General features: G+C 41.7%; 1 protein-coding gene across 5 annotated transcripts; it reads right to left on the reverse strand.

Moving 5' to 3' along the window:
* Positions 1–485: 485 nt before the first annotated feature.
* Positions 486–25,698, reverse strand: HNRNPM (heterogeneous nuclear ribonucleoprotein M). Of its 5 annotated transcripts, none has more exons than XM_054049954.1 (15): positions 25,515–25,698; positions 20,595–20,764; positions 13,109–13,997; positions 12,930–13,023; positions 10,482–10,679; positions 9,937–10,090; positions 8,891–8,940; positions 8,537–8,597; positions 6,436–6,537; positions 5,811–5,855; positions 5,361–5,435; positions 4,810–4,908; positions 2,255–3,036; positions 1,904–1,955; positions 486–1,004 (listed from the first exon to the last, which is right to left on the reverse strand). In XM_054049954.1, the coding sequence occupies exons 4-15, from the start codon at positions 13,005–13,007 to the stop codon at positions 841–843; spliced, it is 1,860 nt and encodes a 619-aa protein (XP_053905929.1). In that variant the 5' UTR covers positions 13,008–13,023; positions 13,109–13,997; positions 20,595–20,764; positions 25,515–25,698; the 3' UTR covers positions 486–840. The 5 variants fall into 5 exon arrangements, with proteins under 5 accessions (XP_053905929.1, XP_053905925.1, XP_053905930.1 ...); XM_054049950.1 differs by having other exon boundaries at positions 12,906–13,023; XM_054049955.1 differs by lacking the exon at positions 6,436–6,537 and having other exon boundaries at positions 12,906–13,023.
* Positions 25,699–27,077: the final 1,379 nt, after the last annotated feature.

A 27,077-nucleotide genomic window follows, 5' to 3' on the forward strand; every position in this document is an offset into this window, starting at 1 on the left:
AGGCCATGCAGCTCTCAAACTGAGGGAAGGGCAAGAACTCCTATTGTTGACATAAAGCTTTACCTCTCCATCAGGAATCCTCACCCAAAAAAGTCACTTTCAATTGGTGGTATTAAAAACGTCTTTGTTGCAGAAACAAGGACGAATAACACCCACCTCCTGGTTTTCACTTGCACCTCACCCTGCGTGGAACCAATGCTGCTATGTGCACAGCCCCATGGAGATATTCCACGTTAGAAAAACAAAATGAGGATTTTAAATCCATTTTCAGTTCAGACTTTCAGAATGGCACTGACACAAATAGTCGGTTGTTTTTTTTTCCTTTTAAATCAGCTCCCAGCCTTTTGCTAAGAGTGGGCATGGATCAGATCCGGATACAGGAAAGGGAAGCACCCCCTAAGATATTCAAACACCCCTGTGAGTGCATAAATTCATACTGTCATAAACTGACAACCAAGGGGAACATTCATTCTTGACACTCCACATAAGAATACAAATTCTAGTTTACTGAACTCAGATTACAGATAATTTCACAAGCAGAGGATGCGATGCCAGTAACGATGCTGTTACTGAAATCTTTAACTTGCATTTATTATCAAAGTCATACTGTTTACATCTGTAATGTCAACAAGATGCCACAACTACAAAAAAAGATTGTGCACATTGCAGTTTCAATGCAAAAAACAGTAAAATGGAAATCCATTTGTTAAAAAAGTAATTAAAATTACTCCAGAAAGCAAATGAATCGTTTTAACACCTTTACATCCAGTCAAATTAAAATGGTTAACGAGAAAAAATACAAATTCAAAAATCTGGTATCCCTGTTAAAAAGGCAACTACTTAAGCATTTCTATCAATTCGCACATCAATCTCCCTCCCACGAAGCTGTATCCCATTCATCATACGGCAGGCTCGCTCAGCTACTTCTGGGGACTCAAATCTAACCACACCACAGCCTTTAGACTTCCCATTCTCCATCTTGATGTCAGCATACAGCACGTGACCTTCAAATGAAAAGAAAGGGTCTTGTTTAGCCTTGCAGGTACCACGTAACTCTTATCACATCACAGTTCTCTGCCTTAAGCCACAGAAATTACACCTTTAGAAGCTACCATTAATTCAAAACTTTAAGCTGCAGGACAACTTCACCGAGTCATTGTTTTAAAGGAGTGTTCTCCATTTAAGATTAATTAATTTAAACTAGTTCTTTCAGTTCTCATTTAAGCACCAGCATCAGCAGTAAATATATGGAGCGAAGCACAAGCCCTGTCAACACGCATTGCACATCAAACTGATGAGGCTGGGAGGTGGTTTTGCAGTCAAGCAGCAAAAGGTGTTGGGAACAAAGGTCTGGGCACAGTAACCGCTGCCATGAAAAAGCTCCCCAAAGAGCACACTCAGTCAGGAGCTGAATTCAGACGTTTTCAATTTTGAACCATGTTCATTTAGACAGAGAATCTGTGCAGGAGCTTTTCAGCAGATCAAGCCTTGCGTATCTCTATTCTCATGTCTTTCTGCAACTAAAAAAAGGCTATTCACATGATAAATCCAGCCCCAGAGATGGAGAAGGGAAGAATGTGTTTTCTCTAAGCATTTCTAAGCAGCCCAGAAGGCCAACCATATCCTGGGCTGCATCAAAAGAAGCGCATGGCCAGCTATATAAATTCTATGAGTTAACTGGGTTGTCAACTGGCCAGGCATTTCTTTCTTTCCAGCGCTGCAGAACTCTTGCCAGTATAGCATAGAAGGTAAACATCCTCACAACTCTTGCCAGTGTTAAGATGACACTAAGCTTGAGTGAAATTTTAGTTAGGGTATTAGTATCAAGGACATACAGAGCCAGGAGTTACTGTTTAATTTCTACTCAATTTTCAGAGTAATTACCAGTGATAAAGTAACTTACCACATTCATTAAATTTATCTTTCAGCATTTTCCATGTAAAATCAAAAGGCAGCTGTGAAAAGAGAAAAACAGACCATTACTGAAGATCTGCAGAACAACTTGCAAGCACTGCCACCTGTTCAAAACATCTTTTCCATCCTGGGACAGCCACTGTTCAGCATCTTCACTAACAGATGCATAGAGCTCTTCTGTTAAAGAAATGGCTTCAACTCACAAAAGCCCACCTAACTCCACCTTTGGCAGCATACAGTATTAGATATTCCGACTGAAGTCAACAGAGCAGAGATGACATCAATGTGTCAGTACCAATTAATCTGAGGAAGAAGCAGAGGTAGGAAGAAGGCTACTCACATTTCTCACAAATATCTGACAGGCTTTTCTGGCCACCCCAGCTGCAGGTCCTCCAGTTCCTCCAAGGGAGCCTGCAAAATTGCCTGCAAAGTTTCCACGTTCCATGTCCATTGGTCTTTCAAAATTGCTTCCCATTGCAAGTCCCATTCGATCTATGCCTGCTCCCATGCCCTGCCCCATAGCAGGGCCCATTCTTTCCATATTAGTGGCTCCAATGCGCTCCAAGCCCATTCTCTCCATGCCAGCAGCACCCATACGATCTATTCCTATTCTTTCTATAGGAGCGGCACCGATGCGATCCAAACCGGCTGGCATCCTCTCTATCACCTGACCCATTCCAGTTCCCATTCCAGCAGGGACCATACGCTCCATACCGATACCCATTCTATCCATGCCAGAACCCATACGTTCTACACCTGATCCCATCCTGTCCATAGTGGTGCCAACGCGGTCGATGGCGGCACCCATTCTCTCGATGCCAAAGCCTATTCCAGAACCCATTCTTTCTATGCCAGAACCCATTCTCTCGATAGCCGGGCCCATCCTCTCAATGTTAGGAGCAATGTGATCTATGCCCAGAGGGGCCATTCGGTCAATTCCTGAACCCATTCGCTCCACGTTGGAGCCCATGCGATCCAAAACAAGACCCATCCTGTCTATTTCTGACCCTACTCTCTCCATCCCATGCCCCATCCCGGAAGGTATTCTTTCTATTCCCGAGCCCATACGATCAATGCCAGGTGCCATCCTCTCAATCCCAGGAATGCTGGCATTTCCACCACCTGGAACACAACACGCAGATTATCAGTAACCATACAAGAACACAAAACGTTAACGCACACTTAAAGCATTTCAGTCGCATATCATCCTTCACAAAAGTGACTGTAAAGTGTGCTCTGTTCACACTGAATACAAAACTAAGTTTTATTTTCGCCAGCAAGTACTGTTGTTGATTACACAGGCCATCACAACAAAACATGATTCAGGGGAGCAGTCCTCTCAGATCACATACTATAGCTGCGATGGAGACAGGCTTATCCCTTCACTAAGGGGTTTAACATCTGTACACACAAAGAAAGCCTTCCAAAGAAAAACCCCAAACCAAACAAAAAACCCACAGGAAAAAAGTTTTGAAGGCATATGCAAACCTAGGAGAAGATTAGGTGGCAAAAGTAGTATTTTAAATCTAATCTTAGCTGCTAGCTGTGCTGTGCAGTATGCTGGGTGTTACACAGCAACAGTAATTTAGTAACTGAAATTACAGTTCAAATACAGATTGCTTGGAAGAGAGATGAAGGCACATCATCCTTGCCACGCAACTCAGATAGCTTCTGCAAAGCCAGAGAGAGACTTTTACAAGAGAAGACTGCCCAAACCTAAGAAAGAGCCCTGTATCACCAGAGCTTCAAGAAAAAGAAAAACTCCACACAAGAACCACAGCAGAATGGCCATTACAAAGTGACAGGGCACGCCTGGCCTTTTAATATCGCAAGAAATACAGAAAGGTTGCTTGTGACATAAAAACACAAGCAACAGGTTTTCTCTATCCCTTGGCTGAGCTGTCCTGACTTTGCTAGAGGGTCTTCTAGTTCCTGTAGGAAAAGGATCACTCCCCTATAGTTTAGCCCATTTTGCTGCTGTATGAAGGATCTTAGCTTATCTATGAAACCAAGTTTAGGATATTTTTGTCTGGTTGTAATAACCCTTCCTTCCATATAAGGTCCAATTTCACGAAGAGTCATCCAAGTTGTATTAGAAACTATACTGCATTTAACTTTCTTTAAAAATGAATGTAAGTGATCTCAAACGGAGCACAGCAGTAAGAGAGCAATTTCAGGAACTGGCTGAATCAAGCTGTACACAAACAGCACAGATGCTCACAGAAGACATTAAAAACATTCAAGCTCAGAATCTTTCCATGAAGCACATTTAATATGCTTTGCCATCTCAAAGCCACTACAGACAGAAGAGCACTGCACTATCCTTGCTCAGTTCAAGTAATATTTTACCCAAGTTATTTACTGTACTGATATTCATCTTTTTCCCACTGGGGTTCAAAAGGAAAGACCCATAGAAGAGCACTAATTTTAGATGCACAGTAAGGCATTCCCTTCAGTCATCTTACTTGTGAGTCTATATCAGATTCCTGAAATGCCTGGGAAGAAGGGAAGGAAATTAAGGTTTCATCATATTTTTCCCCCCCGCTATCTAAGCTGCATGTTTAACGAAAGTGTTGGGTTATGCATCATTCAGTACCTTCCTCTTTGCCACACATATAGATTTAAGTTTACCATGAATTTTCAAGACATAAGGCAGTGTATTAAGGCTGTCATGTTTTCTGTCCCATCTGGAATTCCATTACAAAGCCCCACAGATCATTACTACTATATCCATCTGCCTTCTATACAGCTCTTAGGAGTTTGATCAAAACCAAACTATTGCAGCAAGTACACTGAAAATACAGTCTGTTTAGGTATAACAAAACATGCATGATTTTTATGTACAGTTCAGGTATAAAAAGCAGGCAGTACTAGTTCTTAGCTCAGTGTACTTACCTATTCCTCTCTCCAAGGTCTCTCCAAAACTACGAGACATTCCCATTTCATTTCTTCCGAATTCTCTTTCAAATCCTCCCCCCATGGCACGATCCATCTCTGAAAAGAATAAGTTTAATATGTTCTTCAGGGTGCCTAAGTAACTCCTGAGAGAGCACTCTAATCTTTGAAAATTACACCTGCAGTAACCACAAAGCAAGTTTTTATTATGTTCTCCTGATCGTTTTATATTTTCTTGAGAGCCGAAGAACAACAAAAAGCAGGACTCTTCTCAAAACAGACAACACATTTGATGCAGCCACTCTGATCTGGAGAGTCTTTCTGGTGAAGGCCAATAAAGCACAGTTTATCTCATTCTAAACTAGTCCTCTAAGGCAATCAATCACTTGTTTCCTGCAGCTCAGAGGCTGTGAGTGACTTGGGGACACCACGTCAGCTATAAACTTTAAGTTTTCCCAATGAAAGCTGAGAAAACAGAAATGACCAGGCTAGAGATTATGCTTTCAGAGAACACAAGTCAGACATTGGATATACAAAGAGCTAATGCCTACCGCTCATTCTGCCCATGTTCATTCCAGCTGGGAAGCGACCAATGTTTTCCATGCCACCAAAAGGACCTTCCATTCCTAAAAGATAATATTTTTCAGGTGGTATTTAGCAGTGCCTTTCAACTTTACACTACACTTCACCCACGTAAATCGCTTTCACAGAACATTTCCACAGGCACCAAGACAACTCTGTATCACAGAGTCACAAAAAATTTGGTCACACCATATGTCCTAAACCCAGGGCAGTTTTAACAAGTCACATGACAAAAACATCAGTGATGTTTTATCTGAGGTATTGACCCTTCCCCATACACCTACATCAGTTTTATAAATACTCAAAAAGGGACAAGTTATTGATTTCAAAGAACACAAATGCCTGGCAGACATATACAGCTAAGTTTACATGACTTTCAGAAAGCCCATGCTATATACACGTTAAAAAACACAGCTTACCTCCCATTTTATTCATTCCAAAGCCCATGCCTTCCATTCCCATTCCTCAAAATAAAAGAGAAAGCTTTATATAGCAGACGTAATTCTACAAAAGTTCAGCCATTAGACTGGCTGTAGAAAGAGACCATACAACATGTTCACTGTTCGGACTGAAGAGCTTACATGTGATAACTCCGAGTAGATTGCAACATTCCTCTCAGAAAATAAAGCAGCAAAGGGGAAAAACCCATAGGCATTTATAAATTGAAAGCTGAATGTGTGCTACTTTTTAGGTGGCTCTTTAAAACTTGTGCTATTTAAACATATCCTAAACAAAGATTTGTAAGCCCACTAATATGTGTTAAAAGTGACAGATGGTTTTAGAAGTTTAATGTATATTTGCAGTGTCTGCTGCTCATGCTCAAGAGTCAGAAAATGAGAGCTGTGCCTCAACCACAGTGGAAAAAAAAAATGGAGTAGTATAAGTTCAAGTTTCTGTTATTAAGCTCATTACTTAGCTCAACAAAACCTCATTTGACTTTAAGACTCCTAATACACTTCAACTTTTTGTGTAGGCAGAACAAAGCTATCTACCTTCTACACAGCTTAAAGCTCTCATGAAACAAAAGCATAGGAGTAATCTTACCTCCAGGTCCCATGTTGCCCATTCCCATGCCTTTGTTTAAATGATTTGCATCAATAGGTTGACCTCCAGGTCCTAATCCCATGCCAATACCACCAAGACCATCTGAAGAAAATATTCAGATATCAAAAAAGCCTTCTTTCCATAGTTTGACAAAACAGCAAGTTTTATTTTTAAGTAATTGACTTCCATTCTCCAAAAAGCTTGCTGTGTTCCCACTTTGGGGTGTGTACTTTAAGCGTGAAAGTGTATAGTAAATCCAGAGTAGATGTGTCTTGAAATATACTAAAAACTAGTTCAAATATTCTTTCTCTTAATCCATTTCTCATCTTACTACTGAGAAAACTTGCTTGGTTGGTTCGTTTTAAGCTGACTCCTGAAAAATAACTGGCTAGAACACTGCTTATTTTGTGCAACTCCTCAATCTAAGGAGAACAGAGTGGGCAATTTAGTATAGAGATCTTCTAACCTTTGCACAATATTACCCTTGATTGACAAATGGCTTATTTCCACCTTTGCCAAGGTTCTTCCCTTGTAGGGAAGAATTTAACCACAAAGTTCAACCTATAATATGATAGCCACCTATAGAATTCAGAGCACACAGCCAGCCTCTTCTCTGAGCAAACAAAGTACATCAATACCAGGCATAATTTTGAATCTTCCTGTACCCAAACAAATTAAGGATTCCCCAGTCCAAAGAAAGAAGAAAAAGCCCTCATATTTTCCTTATAGTTAATCAGGAAGAAAGAGTTCTCTGCTTGCACTTGCAAACAACACCTTAATGGCATTCTTTACGTACGAGAAGAGGAATTCCTCATTTACAGCTCAATGCAATAAACACAGGAAGTGTCGAAACTTGTTTTAAAACAATACAAGATAACCCTTGCCCACCCCAGTAAAGGCCAAGAAACAGGCTTCCATTGGTATTTGTCGAGTTTCATACAAAGGTAATTAAGTTGGAACACACTTGCTTTCTCTTCAAAGAGCGGCAATACCATTACATAAAGTCAAGGCAGCATAAAAGCAACGAACGACACTGCTGCTGAGCAAGGCTTTGACAGATACACCGAAAACTGAACTCATTAAGGGATGGATTGATTCATGATCACTAAAATCGTGCAAGTTAGCAGCACACAACAGATTTGGTTCTCATGCCCAAGTAAACAGTACTTAGCTGAATTAACAGAATTACGTTAACAGCCACATTTTACATTTTTGCTGTATTTAAGCAAATTAGGCCTGTCTTCCCCCACCTCTAGCTTTTCCCTTCCAACCCAGACTCTTCTTGTTCAGTATTTCCAGTATCTTATGACAGGATGATTGCGGTTGGAAGGGATCTCTGGAGGTCATCTGCTCCAACGCCACTGGCTCAAGCAGGGTGACCTAGAGCTGGTTACCCACCCAGGACTACGTCCACCCAGCTTCTGAGCACCTCCAAGCATGGAGGCTCTGCAGGCTCTCTGGGCAACCTGCTGTTTCAGCACCTGGTCACCCTCATAGTAATGGTTATTTACATTCAGATGGATTCCCCAGTGTTTCAGTTTATGCTCACTGCCTCTTATCCTGTCACTGGGCAGCTCCGAAGAGAGCATGGTTCCCTCTTATTTATACCCTCCCTTTAGGTATTTATATGTATCGGTAAGATTCCCCTTAAAGACCTGAAAAATTCTCGGGTCCTCAATTCAGCCCTTTCAATTGAAAGGAAAACATTAGATACCCAGAATACTATCACATAAAAGGAGCCACACTTTCCCCTATTGATCGATTTATTATATTTCTATTCAATCCCGCTATTAATAGTAGTTTTACAGGACACCAGGGTCTCTGAATCGCAATGAAAGATTTGGAAGCCTTGAGAACATGAATGGGATACTGTTTTAAGACAAGCTTCTAGCCGTGAGCTGAAAGAAGTATCCAAGAAAAAAAAAGACAAGACTGAGCAGCTCTTCTTAGTATACTATTTCCCCCTTGGATATTTTTCAGATCATTTGGATCCCAGCTTTACAAGGTCTGAATCAGAGTCTCGCTGGGGCTGGGATGGGGCCCAGTTGCTGAACAGCAAAACAAGAAACATAACATGTTCAGTCATGCAGGAGAGACTTACGAGGAAGTTGTTGGGGTCGCTCTGGAGGAAAGAAGTCTCCTTTGGGAAAGGCTCGTTCGTCCTAAACACAATTCCACAATATATTAGGTTTTGCGAGAAAAGTAAGAAATTATTTCTTGCCTTTTTTTTTTTTAATTAAAGCACACTTAAAGCTAAAGCAACCTTCACTATATTTAGGATTGTCTCTTAGCAAAATAATCAGAATTGACTTTCCCCAATTGTAAGTTGACACCACTAGGAATTAGGTAAGTCACACATTTTGCCCCGTATTTCAACTGAACCTCAAAACCAGACATCATCCAAAATCAGAAGCACAATTAGTTCAAAAAGCACTAAGAATCTGAATGTACTTACCATTTTTACATGCATCGGTCTGTCAAACAGCAGCTGCCCATTAAACATTGCTATTGCTTCATTAAGGATCATTGTTCAAGCACTAGAACCACACAAAGTCTTAAAGCTCTACATGCTATCTGATGCAGAGAAACTCCCAGTCCAAAAATTACATCTCTCCAGGTTGCTCCTTACGCTATAGTTCATAGATTAATCAACAATGCTTCTGCTTTCTCCAAAGAAAAGCTTTGAAATCCAACGAATGGCTTTTTAAAATTAAAACAAGGGTTAGAACTACTCTTCTGGTTAAGATTAAGTTCATTAAGAGATCACTCAAAATGTGACTCCAAACCAGCCTAGGTGTTTAAATGTTTCATCAGTAACTGCAGCCATTGAAAACAGGAGACAACACGCAAAAGTTCTCAGCATTTCCAAATCAACAAATAACTGAATTTTGAAGAATGTCACGCCAATGAATCATGTGAAATCTTTGTCATGTTCACACCAAGCCCAACTTGTTAGCCATACATGCAGAATGAAGTTAACGTTTAAATAGAAAGAGAAAGTTTAGCAGAGGAATGAGGTAAATATTTTCCTCCTTTCCATACCATAGCTGCAATCTGAGAGATGTAGCAAACCATCGTTTGCATCATGTAAGGATCCAGGGAAGAGAGGAACAATCTAGGTCGAGACATCTTACACTGCAAACAGATCTGTTTCATTCCTCCTTTATCTCCATCACAGGAATTTAAGACAAAAATTTGTCAGAAACTGCATTTTAATACTAGCTATAATGTAAAGACAGAATTTTATTATTTAGACTAGAAATCTATATATCCACATCAGAAAGAGATTTCACTTTGATAATAATTCTGAGCAAACAACGACAAAGCTTTCAAGACTGACTTTTCTCTTTTCCAGTTGCCCTTATGCTTCCCATCCACTGCAATGGCTTGACTTTATGTGACATGGCAACATCCTCATTTGTAGCACTGCATTTTATATTTTTCATCCTGCTCTGCTTAAGTTATTTGCTTTCTGTTTACACCATTACTATTCAAGGATACATATAGCCTGAACAGCCTCTATAGCTTGCTCGAAAGTGACAGTGCCAATCCCACGACTTTTGCCATCTTTATCTTCCAGTATGTCTGCCCGAACCACAACACCGGCCATGCTGAATACTTCTTTCAGTTTCTTCCAACCAACCTTGTAATCCAACTGGAAGACAAGTAATATTGGAAGCATGAGAAAAGCATTAAAAAACAGCTTTAGTGTTTTTACATCTCCTTTGCAGGGATCGGCAATCTTAAGGAACAAAAGAATCTTCACAGATATAGGGTAAAATTTAAATAGCATAAAGAACACTACAGAGCTCAATGCAATGTTCTCAGCTTTGTTCAACAATACAAATTAACAGGCACCATAACATATAGAACAGACCTTGATTTACAACTTCACTAGCACAAAGAATCAAGAAGACGACCCATAGAGTAAGTTACTACTCAATTTTACTGAAACAGAGCTGCAAGTCTAAGGCTTTTCTTCTAATTAGTTAGATTTAACTCAGCTAAGACCCAAATATTCTGGTCACAGATTACACAGCACTTACATTTGCCACAAAGACAGTGCTTCCAAGTCTCCCTGCCTGTAAGGCGTGAATAATCTCATTGGGTATGTTGGGATTGTTGAGTATACTAGGCGGGATATTGATCATGCCGGGGCCACCCGGGCCTGGACCAATACCCATTCCACCAGCTGCTGCCATGACCTTCTGCATTGCTCTCCTGGCATGCTCACCGTCAGGATCCTGCAAAAACATAAACACCACACTCAGTTCTCTCTGTATTCCACTGAATGCGTGGGGATTTTGTGGTATGACTAAGACAGTCAAAAGAAGGAGGAGTTTCCTTGTCTCCAGCCAGCTACTTCACATACAATTGCCACCCACTAATTTGTTTTCTTTTAACCAATATGCCAGCATCCTTCAGGTTATCAAGTTATTCCTACTCACTTTCAGAATAAGAGGAAGTGTGTATTATTCAATGCCAACAATAAACCTCTTATATCTATATCTCTTCCAAAGACTGATAGACCCAGAATGGCATCGGAAAGGTTTTGGAAGACAAATGGCATTTTGGCATCTTCGAAACAATGCAACCATTCATTTACCTTGCACTTGGAATTCTTTAAAAGACAAGACACAATGTGCAAAATTCAAGACTGGTTTGGGCAACACTTCCCCATCCCCCCGACTGGCTTTCTAACCTGAAATGAACTTAATGTTATCCCTCTGTAACTATGTATGTCTCAGTTTTAGGACATGCTAAAGAACATAAAGCATAGGATGAAGAATTCAAGAAAGATTGTGACTTTATACTGAAAGTGAACGTAAGCACCTTCACAATACAAGGTGAACTTATGCTACTGAGGTTGGAAACATCGCACTATTCAGTAAGCAAAATGCACCAGCACTGCAATACTGCTGAAGAAAGCAAAACGTCACACAGAATTAATTAGTCAGAAATACAAATGCTTTAAAAATAAAAGCTATTTGAGTTAATTTGAATCTTGATCTTAATTTTAAGACTAAACAAATGCACATCATGAAAACAAGAGAAAGGACAGCTGTCACATGATTATTTCAGCTACAGAAAAATAATAGTAGTCTGAGGTGGAGAACACATTAAAGTGAATGCAAGTCACCTCTCAACTGAGATTTCCTATTTCACAAAATAAGGTATTGTTTAAAACCAGATTAGTTCCAAGACTGGCTGTCATATAAAACTGACGCTAATGGCCATCCACAATAACTTCATTCATTCCACACAGTCAGACTGGGGCAAGCGCTGCTGAAGTCCCCAGTATTGCGAAGACACTGCTTCACCTATTTCAAGTATCATTTCTGTTCCATGTCATACAGACTGAAGTACTCAAGTATGACAACAGTTTCATGAAGAGCTGGGCAAATTACAACCACCTCTCCCCAAGGACTGATACCGAAGGGTAACCTGACTCCCAGTACTAATAGTATATCATTAACAAGAAAACTGACCCGGACGTGGTTCACTCTCAATAGCTTTTTCTTCCAAGGTGCCCTTAGAGAAGTCAGTGTCTGATGACTGCCAGGTATCACTACAGTTTTCCAACCCTCCGTTCCACCTCTTCCTTCCTTTAAAGGGTAGCAAGAGGTCAGTAGTGCCAGAAGATTCCTTGTGCACAGAAACAGGCTGCTGCTCCCAGAATTCACTACTTTACTTACAAAATCTGCCAGATCTGAGAAGCGCTGCCACTTGCCATCCTCATCCTTCTTCCAAAGCGCTCCTCAGACTACAGCAAGAAGCAGGTTGCTAAGGGTAGACCTGCACACATTCTCTATCTCACACTCACACCAATGTCTCTCATCCCTCACCACGAAGCAGGCAGGGCATGAAGACCATTTAGTCAAGAATATAGCTCACACATCCTAAGACCAAGAGTCAGTGCTAACACTGAAGTAAGTCTCTTTTTATACTCAAATGAACCTTCAATCCAGCTACAGCTGGAATAAAACTTTAAACTTTTCAGTGGTTAAGAATTAACTTATGGTACAGTTAGCGTGTCGTATTAGTTGGCAATAGCAAAGCCATTAAAATAGAAACAAATCTTTGAAGTATTTCAGAAACTAGCTTATTCTACAGAACTGTTTGTAGAATACATTCATTATAATACAGAATTTAAAAGGAAGACAATCAAGAACAAACACTACTTATGCATGGCTCTTCAAAGCACTAAACAAGAAAGAACCCCTGCAGCCAAAGCCAAACTCTTGCTTTGTCCAAGTTCCACATCGCTACCATCAGCACCTATTCTTTAAATCAAGTGTAGTCTTGATAATCACATTCAAACTCAAGTTCAGCAGTTGCACACTGATGATAAAGGTTGACTGTCTTTTTGTAATCCTACTGGATGAGTCCTGCCTTTGGTCAGTTCTTATCTGCAAATAAGCCCGTCATAAATCTTAAGAACTACCCCTTCACCTTCAAGTTCAACATACTGAAAGAACAGATGCACGTCTTACTTCTTTCACTTTCAATGGTCTTCCACCAAGACTATGCTTGTTCAAAACCTCTGCAGCCTTTTTCATGCTTTCTTCCATCTTGAATTCAACAACACTGTGGGGATACAAGACATCTAAGAACATTGCTTATTTTTAAAGAGTTTCCTCATTTCTTGCTATAAATTCATAAGCCAACTTACGCGCATCCCTGATGAGATGATTTCACAGGCGAATAACAGGGAGGAGGGAAGAAAGAAGAAATAAAGTAAGTAAAAGAACAAAACAAACCCCTTTTTTTAAAAAAAAAAAAGTCAAATCACATTAGTTAGCCCTAATAATGAAAACAAACAATCTTACCCAATAAAGCCTTCAATACTTGAATTCCATAAGATATAATTTCTTATGCATGAACAGGGTTAAACAGTAGTTTCTGAAGTTGTAACAAACAGAACTAAGTCCCGATTCTCCAAAAATACCACACGCTTCATGTGACCTGTTCTTCATACAGCAAAACCCTCGCCATATTCTCTCACTCTAAATCCATATCCTTCAATGCAGTTAAGCGTGCTCCTACGATTTTTCCCTGTAAGATACTGTCACTGGACTAAAGGATTTAGGTACCTATGAAGGCAATATACCTTTACATTTAGGAATTTAATTCTATTTACTGGCACAGGAAGTGTAGTTTACAGAACCTGCTTTTGCACACTGGCCTTACAAATTCAGCAAACCACTACAGTGACACTTCCAAAACACAAGTATTTCATTAATATTCCATACCACTATACATACTGCTAGGGTCCATGGGTCATTCAAACAGCCAACGCCAACTGAACACGGTGGAAGACCACCCTAACACTGTTTACAAGGCCCCAGCCCACCTCCTCCCCACCCTCAAAGAAGCTTTAAGCAAGCCTATGTTATAGCCACTAAGCATACACACTCTCTACCTTCCTGACTTCCTTTCGTTCCACGTCACCATACAGTTACATTTGTCATGTAGAAAATCCACAGAAGAAATCTCTCAAACACTTACCCTTGACTTTCCTTCAGCGTCCATTAAGAGCTCCACGTATGTTACCTCACCAACTACAAATCAGATTCCAGACGACACATATACCAAGGGAGAAAAGCCAAGAAAACAATGGGAATTTAGAACAATCAACAACCGTGTATGGAGCCTCTGCCTTATAAGAAAGCTCAGAAACACTCCATATTCACTAGACCACAAAACTGGACAATTACAGGTATGCAGTAGTTTTAAAACAGTTAAACATGTTCTTGATTTTCCTCCACTTCAAAAGCCAGCTATTTCCACAATATCAGTTTCCTTCATCTTTAGTACCCACTCAATACTTGAGGCAATCCAAATCCATGGGAAAGTATGCAAGAACAACTTTCCGCCACTTCACACAATATGCAATCTTGTCTCAATAGTCCGTAACTTGGACAGTTATTTGCTTTTCTCTGGATTTAAAGATAAACTTCCAAAAAAGGGAGTCAGATTGAATCAACAGATCACCGACTGTCTCCTATTCATTTCAGTGGGTTTTGTCTTTTGTTAAGCCACAATAAAGTCCTTTTTTTTTTTTTCTTTAATAAGTAGTATTAAGCAATCTGCCATATTTGCTCACAAGATGAGCCCATCTACAGAAACTGGCAAAACGCGCTGGAAAACTACATCCGCACCTTTCCTCACAAGACCAGGATTGCCTTTTTATGACCACGTAACCGTATCATGGACCTCCAGAATACAACTACCAAAACAGCTGCTGCCCTTGAAGTGACTGGCATACAGAAGAATCAAAGAAAACAATTTTTACTTTTTCTTTCCGATTTTGGAAGTATTAGTTTTTACAATTAAGACAGGAGGACTCCAAGTTGCATTATCCAAAAGGTGAAAAGCACACTTTGTGGGAAAACACAACCCAGTCTGAATACTGACAGCATACGTTGAGCTAGGAACCGAGTCTCACTCTCGGTCTACCTCTTCGCAAGCAACAGAGATAGGGAGATGCGTTAGGCCCAGCCTCCTACAGGCCCAGTCACTTACAGGACACTCGGCGTTATTATGCAAAAGGAATATCCTTAAGGTGTCATTCAAAGCTGAAATAAAAGGAATGCTTAATGAAATCGCTTTGTTTTTAATCTCCACTTCTCACTAAAAAAAAAAAATCTCTAATATCAGCATTCCAGCTCAACACCAGTTATCCAGGCAGTCGTTTTCATAAGGACAGCGTTTCAGACTGGTGGAGGTTAATGAGCACGCCCCTTTGAAAGGGACAGGGCATCCAGATCAGAGCATCCAATTACTGTCCACAGCCTCGATATCTAAATAATATTTCTTGAACTGAAGCCTAACAAAATGACATAGCATACATGGAATCGTTTCCAAGGGACTGCACTGTCAACAGCCCTCCTGGACTGGTCCTTGGTGGCACATGCACCGAATCCAAGTGCCCAGCGTTACCAAGACATTCTGAAGCCATCCACCTCAACAGCAGCAGCCAGGGTTCAACCAAACTTTGATCAAAAATGTAAATGTGTTTCAACAATTGATGCACAATTGATGACAAATTCCCACATTACCTACAATACAAAACCACGCCATTTCACAGAGGCCAGAAGTCTGTGACTTTGCTAATAATAACACTATTACTGAGCCCATGGACTGAGGGCTCTCCTCTCCCAGACGCTAATCAAAATCAGCTACGATTCTTCCTTCAGATCCACACAAACACGTCCAAAGAAGTTTGTCAAGCTCGGATATAACATGTTGAATATGATTTAATTTTTACTCTTTAACAAATCTGACCTCTGAACTACAAGATTTCCAGGAGTCTATCACAGCAGCAATCATGCATCACTTGGAAAGTCTTACATGTGCCAATTTCCCTCAGTGATTGACATTCAAGCCTTAGACACCTATATTAAAAACTAAGTATACATCTTGAAGTAGACACTTTCCTTGAAAGGACATCTGAACTTCCTGAACAGCCAAATTTAAAAAAAAAAAAGCAGGGGGAGGGGAACAACAGAAAAAACAGTGTAACAGTTCAGAATCCAAGACACTAAGTCCAGAGTACAGAATAACTGAAATAAAAATGCATTTTTTCACTTGAAAAACATATAAAACAATTCAACATGACACTTTTTCCAGGAGACTATTGTTTGAGGCTGGCAAAGGAAGGTGTTTTTAACAGCCTATGCTAGGTCACATTTTACTTGGCTTTTTTCTAGATCCCAGCCCCATGTATCAGAACATCAGGCACTGAGGATAAAGCCGAACAGCAGAGAAGGGGAGCCTACAATAGTGCATAGGCAATTAAGCCATGGAAAACTACCAATGGCAGACATTCACATACTAAACCTGCCTCAGAGAGCATACATAACATAGTGATCCAGGTAGATTTCCTTTCTGCTAGAAGATACCTGACTTCTATCAGCAAACATATCCTATATCCACAAGTGGGGAAATTTCTTTCAGGCACAAGAGATTTACTTAATGAACTCAAAACAGACCAGCCTCCAAAGGGATATAAAACTGGCAGAAATTACTCGCTGTAAGTCAATGCAAGTATAATAAAGAAATATGCTCCCCATGGTGTCTTTAGGACTCCACTTAGCAGAACGACTACTTTATTGTTTTGAATCTCACAGGTTAGAAAGTTCAGAAACTCAATGTTCTTAAAACAAGAGTTTAAAGCAGAAGTCATTGCAATAACTAGAAATGCAAGACAAATCAAAAGAATTGCCAGTGTTACACTTATTACGGCCATCATTTTTTGTCTCCTTAAACTTTATATCCACTTTCCAAAGAAGTTTCTCTGCATGGGAAGTCAAGATGACCAAGCCAGGCTAGTCTGTCAACATGCAGATATTCTTCAGTGACTGTTCAGGAAGCTTAGATAAGTACATCCATATGGTGACTTGGGGCACGGCTCAGATGAATTCACCTAGCCCTTAAGACTTATCTGGGAAGTAACTAGGATAAACTCAGATGTAGATGTCAATGTTGAAGAGTCTAAAATTGGGCAACACGATTTTAATAGTCACAACAAACCACAAAGCTGTAAAAGGCGTAAAAGGTGCAAAGAGGCAAGTCTCAGCAAGAGGAGCAGCACAGAAACTGAAAAAGGGGTAAATACTTTATATCACAGTTATTTCTTTCCCCTACAGGGTCAGAAGTACATACTAAATAGAGAAGTAAGACTCTCCAGACGTTACTGTAAATGTAACTACAAAACTGTATGGATGCTCCATCACCTTCTGAAGCAAGGAACCACAAGCAGTGTGACTGATTGAAGAGGACCCTGCCCTCAAAAGCCTAATACTTTCAACATGAGGCAATTCAGAATTAGTCACAGCTTCTCCTTCAGTTAGTTTAAAGCCTGTGACAGGCAACCCCTAAAAAGTTACGTCGGGAGTTTGGGCTGGGGAGAGACAAGACAAAGTCATACTCATATAAAGTTTTATTTAAAAGGAAAGAAAAACCTTCTTTCCAAAGCAGAGACAGAAGAATTGGCAAGCTATTCCTTTACAGTAGGGGAAGGGAAATCTCACTTTCGCCTGAGAGAATTTTGCCTCTCTGACAGCCCAGGAGAGCAAGGCAAAGTGAAAAAGCTTGTATCCACGGATGAAGGAGAGCATCTCCTTGAAAAGATGGTTAAGGTCAGTGAAAACAGAGCAACTCATTAGCACATCTACTAAAACTAAGGGGGAACAAGCCAAATGTGGAACAGCACTTTCATATTACTTATTCATCTTTTTTTCTTTGCCCTGTAAAACTTCAGACTGTAAGCACACTGCAACAGTCTTGGACATCAAAACCCAGAGGACCCTCCAGCTGTCTTCAGGTATCAGAGTAACTGGTGCTTTCCAGCACTAACACCTGGTATTGAGCACAACAGCAAGAAGGCACAAGTTACAGCTTTAGGAGGTCACAGAGGTGCCAAAAAAATTCCAGAGATGCATCGAGAAAGAAGACAGCACATGAAGCTTAGTAGCTGCTTTCCTTCACAGAAATTTTAAGCTAGGGAAGCTTTGTTGCTTCTTTTCCTCACATGTGTTCACATATCCAGGTTTTGCTATGAAGGGGCAGGCAGGCAGACCTGATCCACAGTGCAGCTCTCCCTGATGCAGACGGGGTAAAAGCCAATACAAACAGTCTCTGGACTGTCCTGGAAGCTTTGAATGCAACACGAGCACCGCCTTGACTGCAGTAGCTCCCAGCTTTGCAACAGAGCAGAACATGACCATTGCCTCATGTTACAGCTACTCTTTCTCTTTGTATTGTATACCATCTTGCTACTCTGGTCAGTAAAAACGTTTAATACAAAATTCTGTATTTCGTAAAGGAACCAATAAACATCTCAAAATCAAAGACAAGTTCTTTTTTTATCATCTGCTATCACCTCACTGATGCCAGCAGCCAGGAAGCACTACCATTTTTTGCCTATGACATAGCCATTTGTTAGAGGACAGACTAAGACAGCTATTTAGCATTCAATCATATTTACATTTAGACTCCACTTACACGCTGAAGAACTGCTGCCTTACTCTTCTCCTGAAGCCGTCCACCAATTGCCAGTTATCAATGCTGATTACATCAGTTTAGTAGAACCTTGTGTTTGTCAGCCGATACAAGGGAGTTTCAAACAAGAACATTTTTTAGTTCCATTAATAACCATGTCGTACTGCATACCTGTAATTGAGTTTCACCAACTGAAATACACTGAAATGACTGAACCAAGTCATTACTCTTGAGAGGTCACCTTTAGACGACTGTACGCATCTCAGAAAACCAGGTTGCAAAAATATGAGTAGACCTCAAAGCTCATGTCTCCTAAACCATACTTACTGACGCAAAACAGCCGACTGAGGTGAACTCCTCCTACGTTCAGCAACCTGCTAACAGCTTAAGTCTTGACAACTGCCAAGCGATGGAGCAGTCATGAAACACCTATGCTTACCCTTTGTGTACAGATCTGTTTCACGTGCTCCCAAAACCTTGAACATTTGGCCTGTAATTCTTACACTTACGAACCAAGAATTCTAACATTTAGATTTTTCCACAGTCACATTCCTGGTTCTTGGAACTATGCCTTGTATCAAGAAGTACCGATTGAGCAAGTTCAAACACAGCACAAGAGCACCAATTTGATAGAAGTTGGTGACTAATTAGCATGAATCACAACTACACAGCAGATCTAAACTGTTGTATTTTAACAAGCAGTCCCAAAAACCAAGAACAATGCTTCTCAATGTTTAGCATAACAAGCCCTGCAGACAGAATGAAGAGGTTTCAACGTTCCCCTAGGAGTATCTGCTGGAATGAGTAGCTGAACAGCAAGGCAGGAAACAATCTCACACCGGACTTTTCCATCCACGTGAACTGGAGAGAAACCACAAGACACTTGGAACGGAATTCAACACAGTACTTAAAAGTTAGACATCTACACATACAGATACTCCTATTAACCAATGTATCTTGTGCAGCACAGTAAAAGCATAGCTTACGGCAAGGGACTGTTCATAATTAGGGCCTGTTAAAGAAGTCTTTAAGATTGTAATTCTTCACATTACGGAAAACCATTGCTGAATCTCAAGCATCAACGTTTCACAGCCTCCAGTTACAGAAGTTTCCCAGGGCTTATAGTCCTGAAGTTCATTACGCAGACTCAGTACCATTTTGCTTCCAAAGACAAACATTTTAAAACCCTTTAGAAATTGGTTTTCCCATTCATCAGGCCACAACTTGTGAACGCATTAACTATGATTCCCTGCCTAGTTCGAACAAGTGAACACTGATCACTACTTTGCAAGACAATTATGACTGATACTATGTATTTCAGAAGTGACCCACAAGAGGAGTAACTGTATTAATCACTCTTAACTTGCTTTGAGATATTTTAATGATGGAGAAGCCAAGCATTTTCTTGCCACTCCGCTGCATTTCCAAGGTGACAATCCAGTAAGTCAGGCATCAGCTTAAAGAAATAACAGTACATTTAGACTTGCCACCACCTGAGAGCAGTCACCTCTATTACTTCATCTTCTTCAAGACATGAAGATGCCAAGATAAACAAACTAAGGCAGCTCCCATTCACATGGAACAGTTAAATAGAAGCGGGGAAGGGGGAAACACCACGAACAGGATTTCCAAAGCCCCTAGCTGTATTGCAGCACATGCCAAAGCACAAACCTGACTTTTGGTTTTTTTTGCAGGTCACCTTTAAATACATTTCACTGCTATCGAACAGCAGCATGGCTCTTTATCCAAGGACAAATCACCATAAAGTTGGGGGGGACAGCTATAAATACACACACCAGATCAGCAGTAAATAACTACCCATATTACCCTAAAGACATTAAAATGTTTCAGAAAGTTTTGTAGCCTGTCAAGGCTAAAATCTGATAAAAGCTTCATTTTTCCCCCACAGGAAAATCCTCTTAAATCTCTGATGAAGCGCTACTAGCTATATGCCATCATGCCAATAAAGGAACTATCCATCTGGAAGGCTGCCAGACAACAGATGCCGTGCAGCACCCAAAAAGGCTTCAAGACAACCTTTTACAAAGCTCATGTCACTAAGTCCACCCAGAACTTCAACTCTTAAGTTTACAAACAAAGTCAGCCACAAGTAAGATGACAGACATCACTTGGCCACCTGAGTTGTACATTACCTTTCTCTTTGACCAGGTCTTTCAGAGACTGCCACTTCACATCAAATGGAATATTTGTTATAAAAGCTCGGTATCTTTTAGCAGGATTAGCATATGGCTCAAAGCGATTTCCTCCTCTTTTGACACTTTTCTCTTTTCTCTTTTCATTTTGGCTTGGTCGTTCACTTTCACTGCAAGCAAAGAAAGATAATCATACACATTAACTACTCTGGCATTTGATCAATGTCACACCACCTCCTGGAACATCACCTGTTACATTCTTAACACTAAATCAAAACTTGTAAAGTTTTATCCATTCACATATTTGCAAAACTGTACACTTTCAACCAAAGCAGGTATGTACGGGACCAGTGCTACACAGTGCATTGGAACAAAGACTTCCTAACAGCAGACAACTTATGGCATGAAGACTCGCTATTTTCTCCCACACAGATCCAATGTAACCAAAGATTTGTTTCAAAAGCTGAATCACTTTAAAGCCAATCAAGCCTCACCCCATCTCCTCATGATGCTCCAGACCAGATGTACGTGCTATTTATTTTCTCCTTAGCACACTATACTACTTAAATCCATTTAAGTCAAATAATACATTGACCCACATATTTGTAATCTTACACTAGAAGACTTCTAACAAAATAATCCTGTATCCAACTAAACACACAGGTCCATGTTTCTTGCCTAATAAGACCATTTTTTTTCTCTCCTTGTCTAATTAAAAGAGCTTTTTTGAACAACACAAATTCAAAGCCTCTGTGCATCCCAAATGTATTAAATAGTTCTTTTAAATCTTTCAGAATACCAGCTCTAACAGATCACAAATTAAAACATTTTAAATGAAGACCATTTCTCACCCAACCTAGATGACCATCAGATCCAACAGGACACAAATGCCACTGAATAACAGTATTAAAGGAACAGGAGAATGAAATGCCTCAGCCTGACAGAACTAATCCAATTAATCTCCTTCTTCACTTTGTGCCAGCTGAGAAGACGTAGAAACAGGTCTTCAGAAAGAATTTATGAGAAGAGACTAATTAAAAAAGCTGGTAAAGTTTCTAAAAATTAATTATACATTCACTGAGCTCTTGCTCAACTTAAGCTCTATGTAGCCTTGCAAAGCTCAAGCCACATCGTGAATTCTGGCTATCATGTGAACACACTTTTGCATCAACTCTGTCTGTTGCTTTAGAACCATTTCCATCACTGAACAGAAACAACAGCCTGCGGGGACAAAAAAGAAACAAGCACGTAGACGTCTGACATTTTATATTTGAGTGGGTTCCCCATTTTTACATAGCAGCCTACACTTTTTTCAGCCACAAGGATACATTACAAGCAAACACAAAAATATTGTACTTTATGAGTACCACCATAACCACAAACAGAATTTAGCTCAAGTATGGGCATCAGACATCACTTCATGTCAAAAGAGACAGATTCTACAGGTAAGTAATATGCTGGAAAAGAGGTCTATTAAAGTAAGTGTTCTTTAGTTATGTATAATATTTATTTCACCAAAAAATGAAATTTTTAGACCTTCCCCTCACTGAACTTTTTTAAAGCTTCTTGAGTAATAAAGTAACTAAAAGCAATGATTGAAAATCGGACAATTCTTCTAACACCTTAACTTCCAGCTGGCTGAAGAAGTAACAAAATTTAGTGCTTGTGTTAAAAGCTGCACCCAGATTTTTATGGTTATTCCTTACACTGGAACTATGTTCGCCCTGAGTTGAACTGCTGTGTAACATGCTTCCAAGTAACGTGCTATGATGCAGACATTTTCTGCAATCCTGTATTTCAGGCTCTCAAATCAGCTTAAAAACCCCTCGAGCTTTGATGGGCATGTAAAGAATTCAGACAAGCCACAGTACCCACCACTAAGGACAGGCATCAGCCTACAACATATTCCTTGTCATATCTGGCATACAAAATCCAGCCAGGTCAAAAGACATGTCAAGAAAACTACTTCAGCTGCAAAGTTCTTTGTCCTTTTGCAGGATTTTTGGACCCCACCTCCATGGATTTCACAGACCGGAAGGACAAGAACAGGCAGGTACAGATCCACAGAGGTGACTTGAAAGACATTGGGACCAAGTATGGAAACAGCAGAGCGTTTAGGGCTTCTTTTAAGGGGGCCCTAAGCAGCAGGAACGAGCCCCACATCACCTCTGAAACACATCATGCCTGCCTGTGAGAATCCCTAGGATGGAAGGGAAGGTGCGATAAAATTCCCATAGCAGCTTCTTCCATCTCAAAAAAGGAACCACACCCAAGTAACTGCAATCCTGTGATCCATTTACAGCCAGGCTAACATAAGTTCTAGAGAAAATAATGCACCAAAGTAGTTAACTCAAGAAGATATTCCAACTACTCTGATTTTTTTTCCCATGGGGTTACAGAACTTAAACATTTCATCAAAACTAAAGAAAAGTCCTGTTTGTGATGTGTGTAGAAAAAGGACCTGAAAGAGAACCTCTTACTTTCTCAAAAAAAACCAAACTTGCATGCACATTCCTCTGCAAGATTCCTTAAACATGCCACAGACCCAAAAAGGGTGCCAGAAATCACTAAGAATCAAAATATAGCATAGGTAAATCCCCCTTCGCCAAACCAAGGGCACTTAAAATCCACTTAATGGACATTAGCATGATCACTGCAGATGTATTACTTTTGCCACATGGAGCTTGATATCACAAATAGAACTGCATCTAGATAAAGAGATAAGCTCTCTGGAGAGACACCAAATATAATGGGGGCCAGGAATCAAAAAATCAGAACAAAGTAGACATCTTTACTTACACTTCCAGGAATATATTGCCTCCTTGTGTAAGACTAATCACTGATTATGCATAACTAGAGCTGCGGGCTCTGCCACAGTCACCAATGGTAAATTTTGATGTGTAGACAGAACCTAAGACGTGAACACGCTCCACATACTCTGCACCCAACACAAGAAGGGGAGAAGGCAATGGGAAGACCCTTCTCTAGCCCTGGCTAACATATCATATGTCTCTGTATCACGTGCCCTAGTAGCACTGGGATCCCGCCTTCCAGGATCAGGTCTGCTCCACTCCTGAGCAGTGGAAAGAGGACAGCAATCAGTTGTGTAAGTCAGTATTTTTTTTTGGTTGCCATAACCACGGTTTAATTGTTTTGTGTTGGGGAAAGAAAAATAGATACATTATTCCCAAAAAGTGGTACTTGGGAAACTGACTACCTTCAGGCAGAAGTGAGAGCGGTTTCTCAAGCTGATGCACCCCATCATCTCCTCACCCTACCTACATCACCTCCAGCTACAGACAATCTTGTTGGTCACCGTACCTCAGGTCTGTCAGCTCCAGGCCAGACTACGGATATGCAACACGCCGGGCCGTAACGGCCTGCAGCAGTGCAGCCTGCTTGATGCAAAACTGCACAACACGGCTCAGGAGCAGCAGACAAACAAATCCAGCGTCGTCTGAAACATGACTCATAAAACATCACGTTCAAAATGTTGATTCTATCTCCACGGCACTTAAAGCCTGGGGCCAAAAATTAACCAAAGAAAATGGTTCTTTATTCCACAGATTTGGTATTAAGAAAAGCATGGCTAACTGTGAAATCTTCCAAAATGAGGCTAGCATTAACATAGAAAAGCCACAAGCAGTTCAACGTTCTTCTGTTTATCATCCCCACAGTTACAGACCTAGAATCGTAACACCTTCGAAGTTGTTTTTTTAAACACTCCAGTGCCATCAGACCTACAACGCCTCCTTAGAACCTTGCATTGCCTTCAACCTCTCACTCTTGACACATTTGTCTCTTGTGTTCCCAACCCACTAAACCATCAATCCCAAAACAGAGCGCGCTTTGCTCCACACACTGCAGCGATATTGGAGATGAAAGACGGAGAAAAGCTGAGCTACTGCATCTTGCCTTTAAGAAAACAAAAGTTAATTAACTTAGGACAACAAAGTCCGCCCCGCCAGCATCGCCTAAACCTCTTTAAGTTGCCCACTGTGAGAATTAGTTGATAAGTTTTGCTGCAGCTGGTTTGTACGTTTAATTATCTCGTCATATAAATCTGTATTGTAAGATATAGCTCGTTTAGGTCAAGAGATAACCTGAAGGACGTCTCAAGACATGGTTTGACAACCTATAAAAATAAACCTTTAAGGACCTACACAGTTCTTTATAAACATATATACACAGTTCTATATAAACATATATATACACACTGCTTTTGTAAGGTGGCATGCCATTTTTTTAGAAGGGCATCCAATTCAACGGTGAATTGTAAGATAAAAATATTATTGTCTTTGCCTCGAAGACTTTGTCTTTTTCAATATTTTACTAGTACGTAAGTTTCTCACACTACTAAGACCCAGATGAAAGGTTTCCTAAAGCGGTACGGGCAGAGGTCCTGCCCCTGCAGCACAGAGCAGCGGGTATAAACTGGAGAGGGGCAGATTTAGGCTCGACATAAGGAAGAATTTCTTCACTCTGAGAGTCGTGAGGCCGTGGCACAGGTTACCCAGGGAAGTTGTGGCTGCCCCATCCCTGGAGATGTTCAAGGCCAGCTTGGATGGGGCTTGGGCAGCCTGGTCTAGTGGGATGTCCTCGCCCGTGGCAGGGGGGTTGGACCTGAATGATCTTTAAGATCCCTTCCAACCCAAACTATTCAATGATTCTATGACCGGCGCCCTCCTCGCTCCCACCTCGGCGGGACCGCGGTGGGTAGGGCGAACGCGAGGCCCGCGGGCCGCGAGAAGCCACCCCGGCCCCCAGGCAGCGGCCTCAGCCCAGCCCCGATCCCGTTCGCCGCCCGGAAACCGCGGCCCCGCTGAGGCGAGACCAGGCCAGGCTAGGCCCGGCCCGACCAGGCCGCGTGCGGCGCGTCAGGCCCAGATTTTGGCGCGGCCCGCCCGACGGCCGCCGTACCTCTTCGGAGGCGCCTCCCCAGCACCGCCTGCCCCGTTAGGAGGCGGAGGAGCAGCAGCTGCTGTCGCCGCGGCGGCTCCGGCCGCTACCGGTTCCTCCATTTTAGCACCGGCGCCCTCCGCACCCGTCGCCACCGCCGCCGTGGCCGCCATTTCCCAGCGCTGCGCCCTTTGTGTGAGGAGCGCCCGCCCCCCCCACGCGGGGCACGCCGGGAGCCGCGCATGCGCAGAGCGCGCACGAGGGGAGCGGGGACCCCTATTAAATCATAGAGGGGTTTGGGTTGGAAGGGACTTCAAAGCCCATCCAGTTCCACCCCCTGCCATGGGCAGGGACACCTCCCACTGGATCAGGGGCTCCAAGCCTCATCCAACCTGGCCTTCTACTTGATGTAGAAGCAGAGGATAGGAAGTCCCAGGTACACCTCATTCTGAACAGTCTCCTTACGGGCGTTAAACTTCTTCCCTTTATAGATGTGTTCACCACATGTCTTACATCTAGAAAAAGAGAAAGCAAAGTCCAAAGCGCATCCAGAGAAGGAAGCAAACAGACAAGAAAAGTCTAAGCAGTTTTCAGGACATGTCAGCCTGGGTTCTGAGCAATGGTTACGTTCTCCTTTGGAAATCATAGAATCATAGACTGGTTTGGGTTGGAAGGACCTCAAAGTACTTCCAGTTCCAACCCCTCTGCGATGAGCAGGGACACCTCCCACTGGATCAGGCTGCCCAAGGCCTCATCCAGCCTGGCCTTGAACATCTCCAGGGATGGGGCAGTCACCACTGCCCTGGGCAACCTGAGCCAGGGCCTCACCACCCTCAGAGTGAAGAAATTCAGTACCTATTCTTGAAACAAGTCCAAAATTACCAACAGCATCTCTTGTGTCTCCCTCACCCCTTTTCTTCCAGCCTGTGTCCCCTCCAATAGTTGCTGACAGCAGTTCCCCTGCAGTGTTGGGAGGCTAAAGAATTCCCAAGCAAGCTCCTAGCTTCTACAGTCATCTCCTCTGATCGGCACAGCCTCTCTTACCGCATGTTGAAGGGAGCCTAGTCTAAATCTGCCCCTCTCCTGTTTATATATCTGAGATTAATCGATAACTATATCCTGGGCTCAACCATATCCTGGGCTGCATCAAAAGCAGCGTGGTCAGCAGGGCAAGAGAGGGGATTCTGCCCCTCTATTCATCTCTTGGGAGAGCTCACAAGCATTCTACTTGTGATTCTCAAGGCATTCTGCTTAAGAAACTGGCTGCCTCTGGCCTGGACAGGTGCACACTCTCCTGGGTGGAAAAAGTGTTTGGGTGGCCGGTTCCAAAGAGTGGTGGTAAATGGAGTTAACTCCAGCTAGAGGTCGGCCACAAGTGGTGTCCTCCAGGGCTCAGTGCTGGGTCCATTCCTGTTCAATGTCTTTATCAATGAACTGAATGAAGGCATGAGGCTTAACAAGGCCAAATGCTGAGTCCTGCACTTGGGGCACAACAACCCTGTGCAGCTACAGACTGGGGGAAGAGGGGCTTGAAAGCTGCCTGGAGGAGAAGGACCTGAGGGTGTTGGTTGACAGATGACTGAA

This window comes from Cuculus canorus, chromosome 27 (genome assembly GCF_017976375.1).
Source record: "Cuculus canorus isolate bCucCan1 chromosome 27, bCucCan1.pri, whole genome shotgun sequence".
Taxonomy (NCBI): domain Eukaryota; kingdom Metazoa; phylum Chordata; class Aves; order Cuculiformes; family Cuculidae; genus Cuculus; species Cuculus canorus.

What these genes read in the sequence shown, in the direction of transcription:
- HNRNPM (XM_054049950.1), bottom strand. Translation starts at nt 13,007, where the DNA reads ATGGAAGAAAGCATGAAAAAGGCTGCAGAGGTTTTGAACAAGCATAGT. An exon ending in GCACTGTCTTTGTGGCAAAT is followed by an intron (nt 10,091 to 10,481) that starts GTAAGTGCTGTG and finishes CTTGTCTTCCAG; the next exon opens with TTGGATTACAAGGTTGGTTG. An exon ending in GACCTTGGAGAGAGGAATAG is followed by an intron (nt 3,037 to 4,809) that starts GTAAGTACACTG and finishes GTTGTGTTCCAG; the next exon opens with GTGGTGGAAATGCCAGCATT.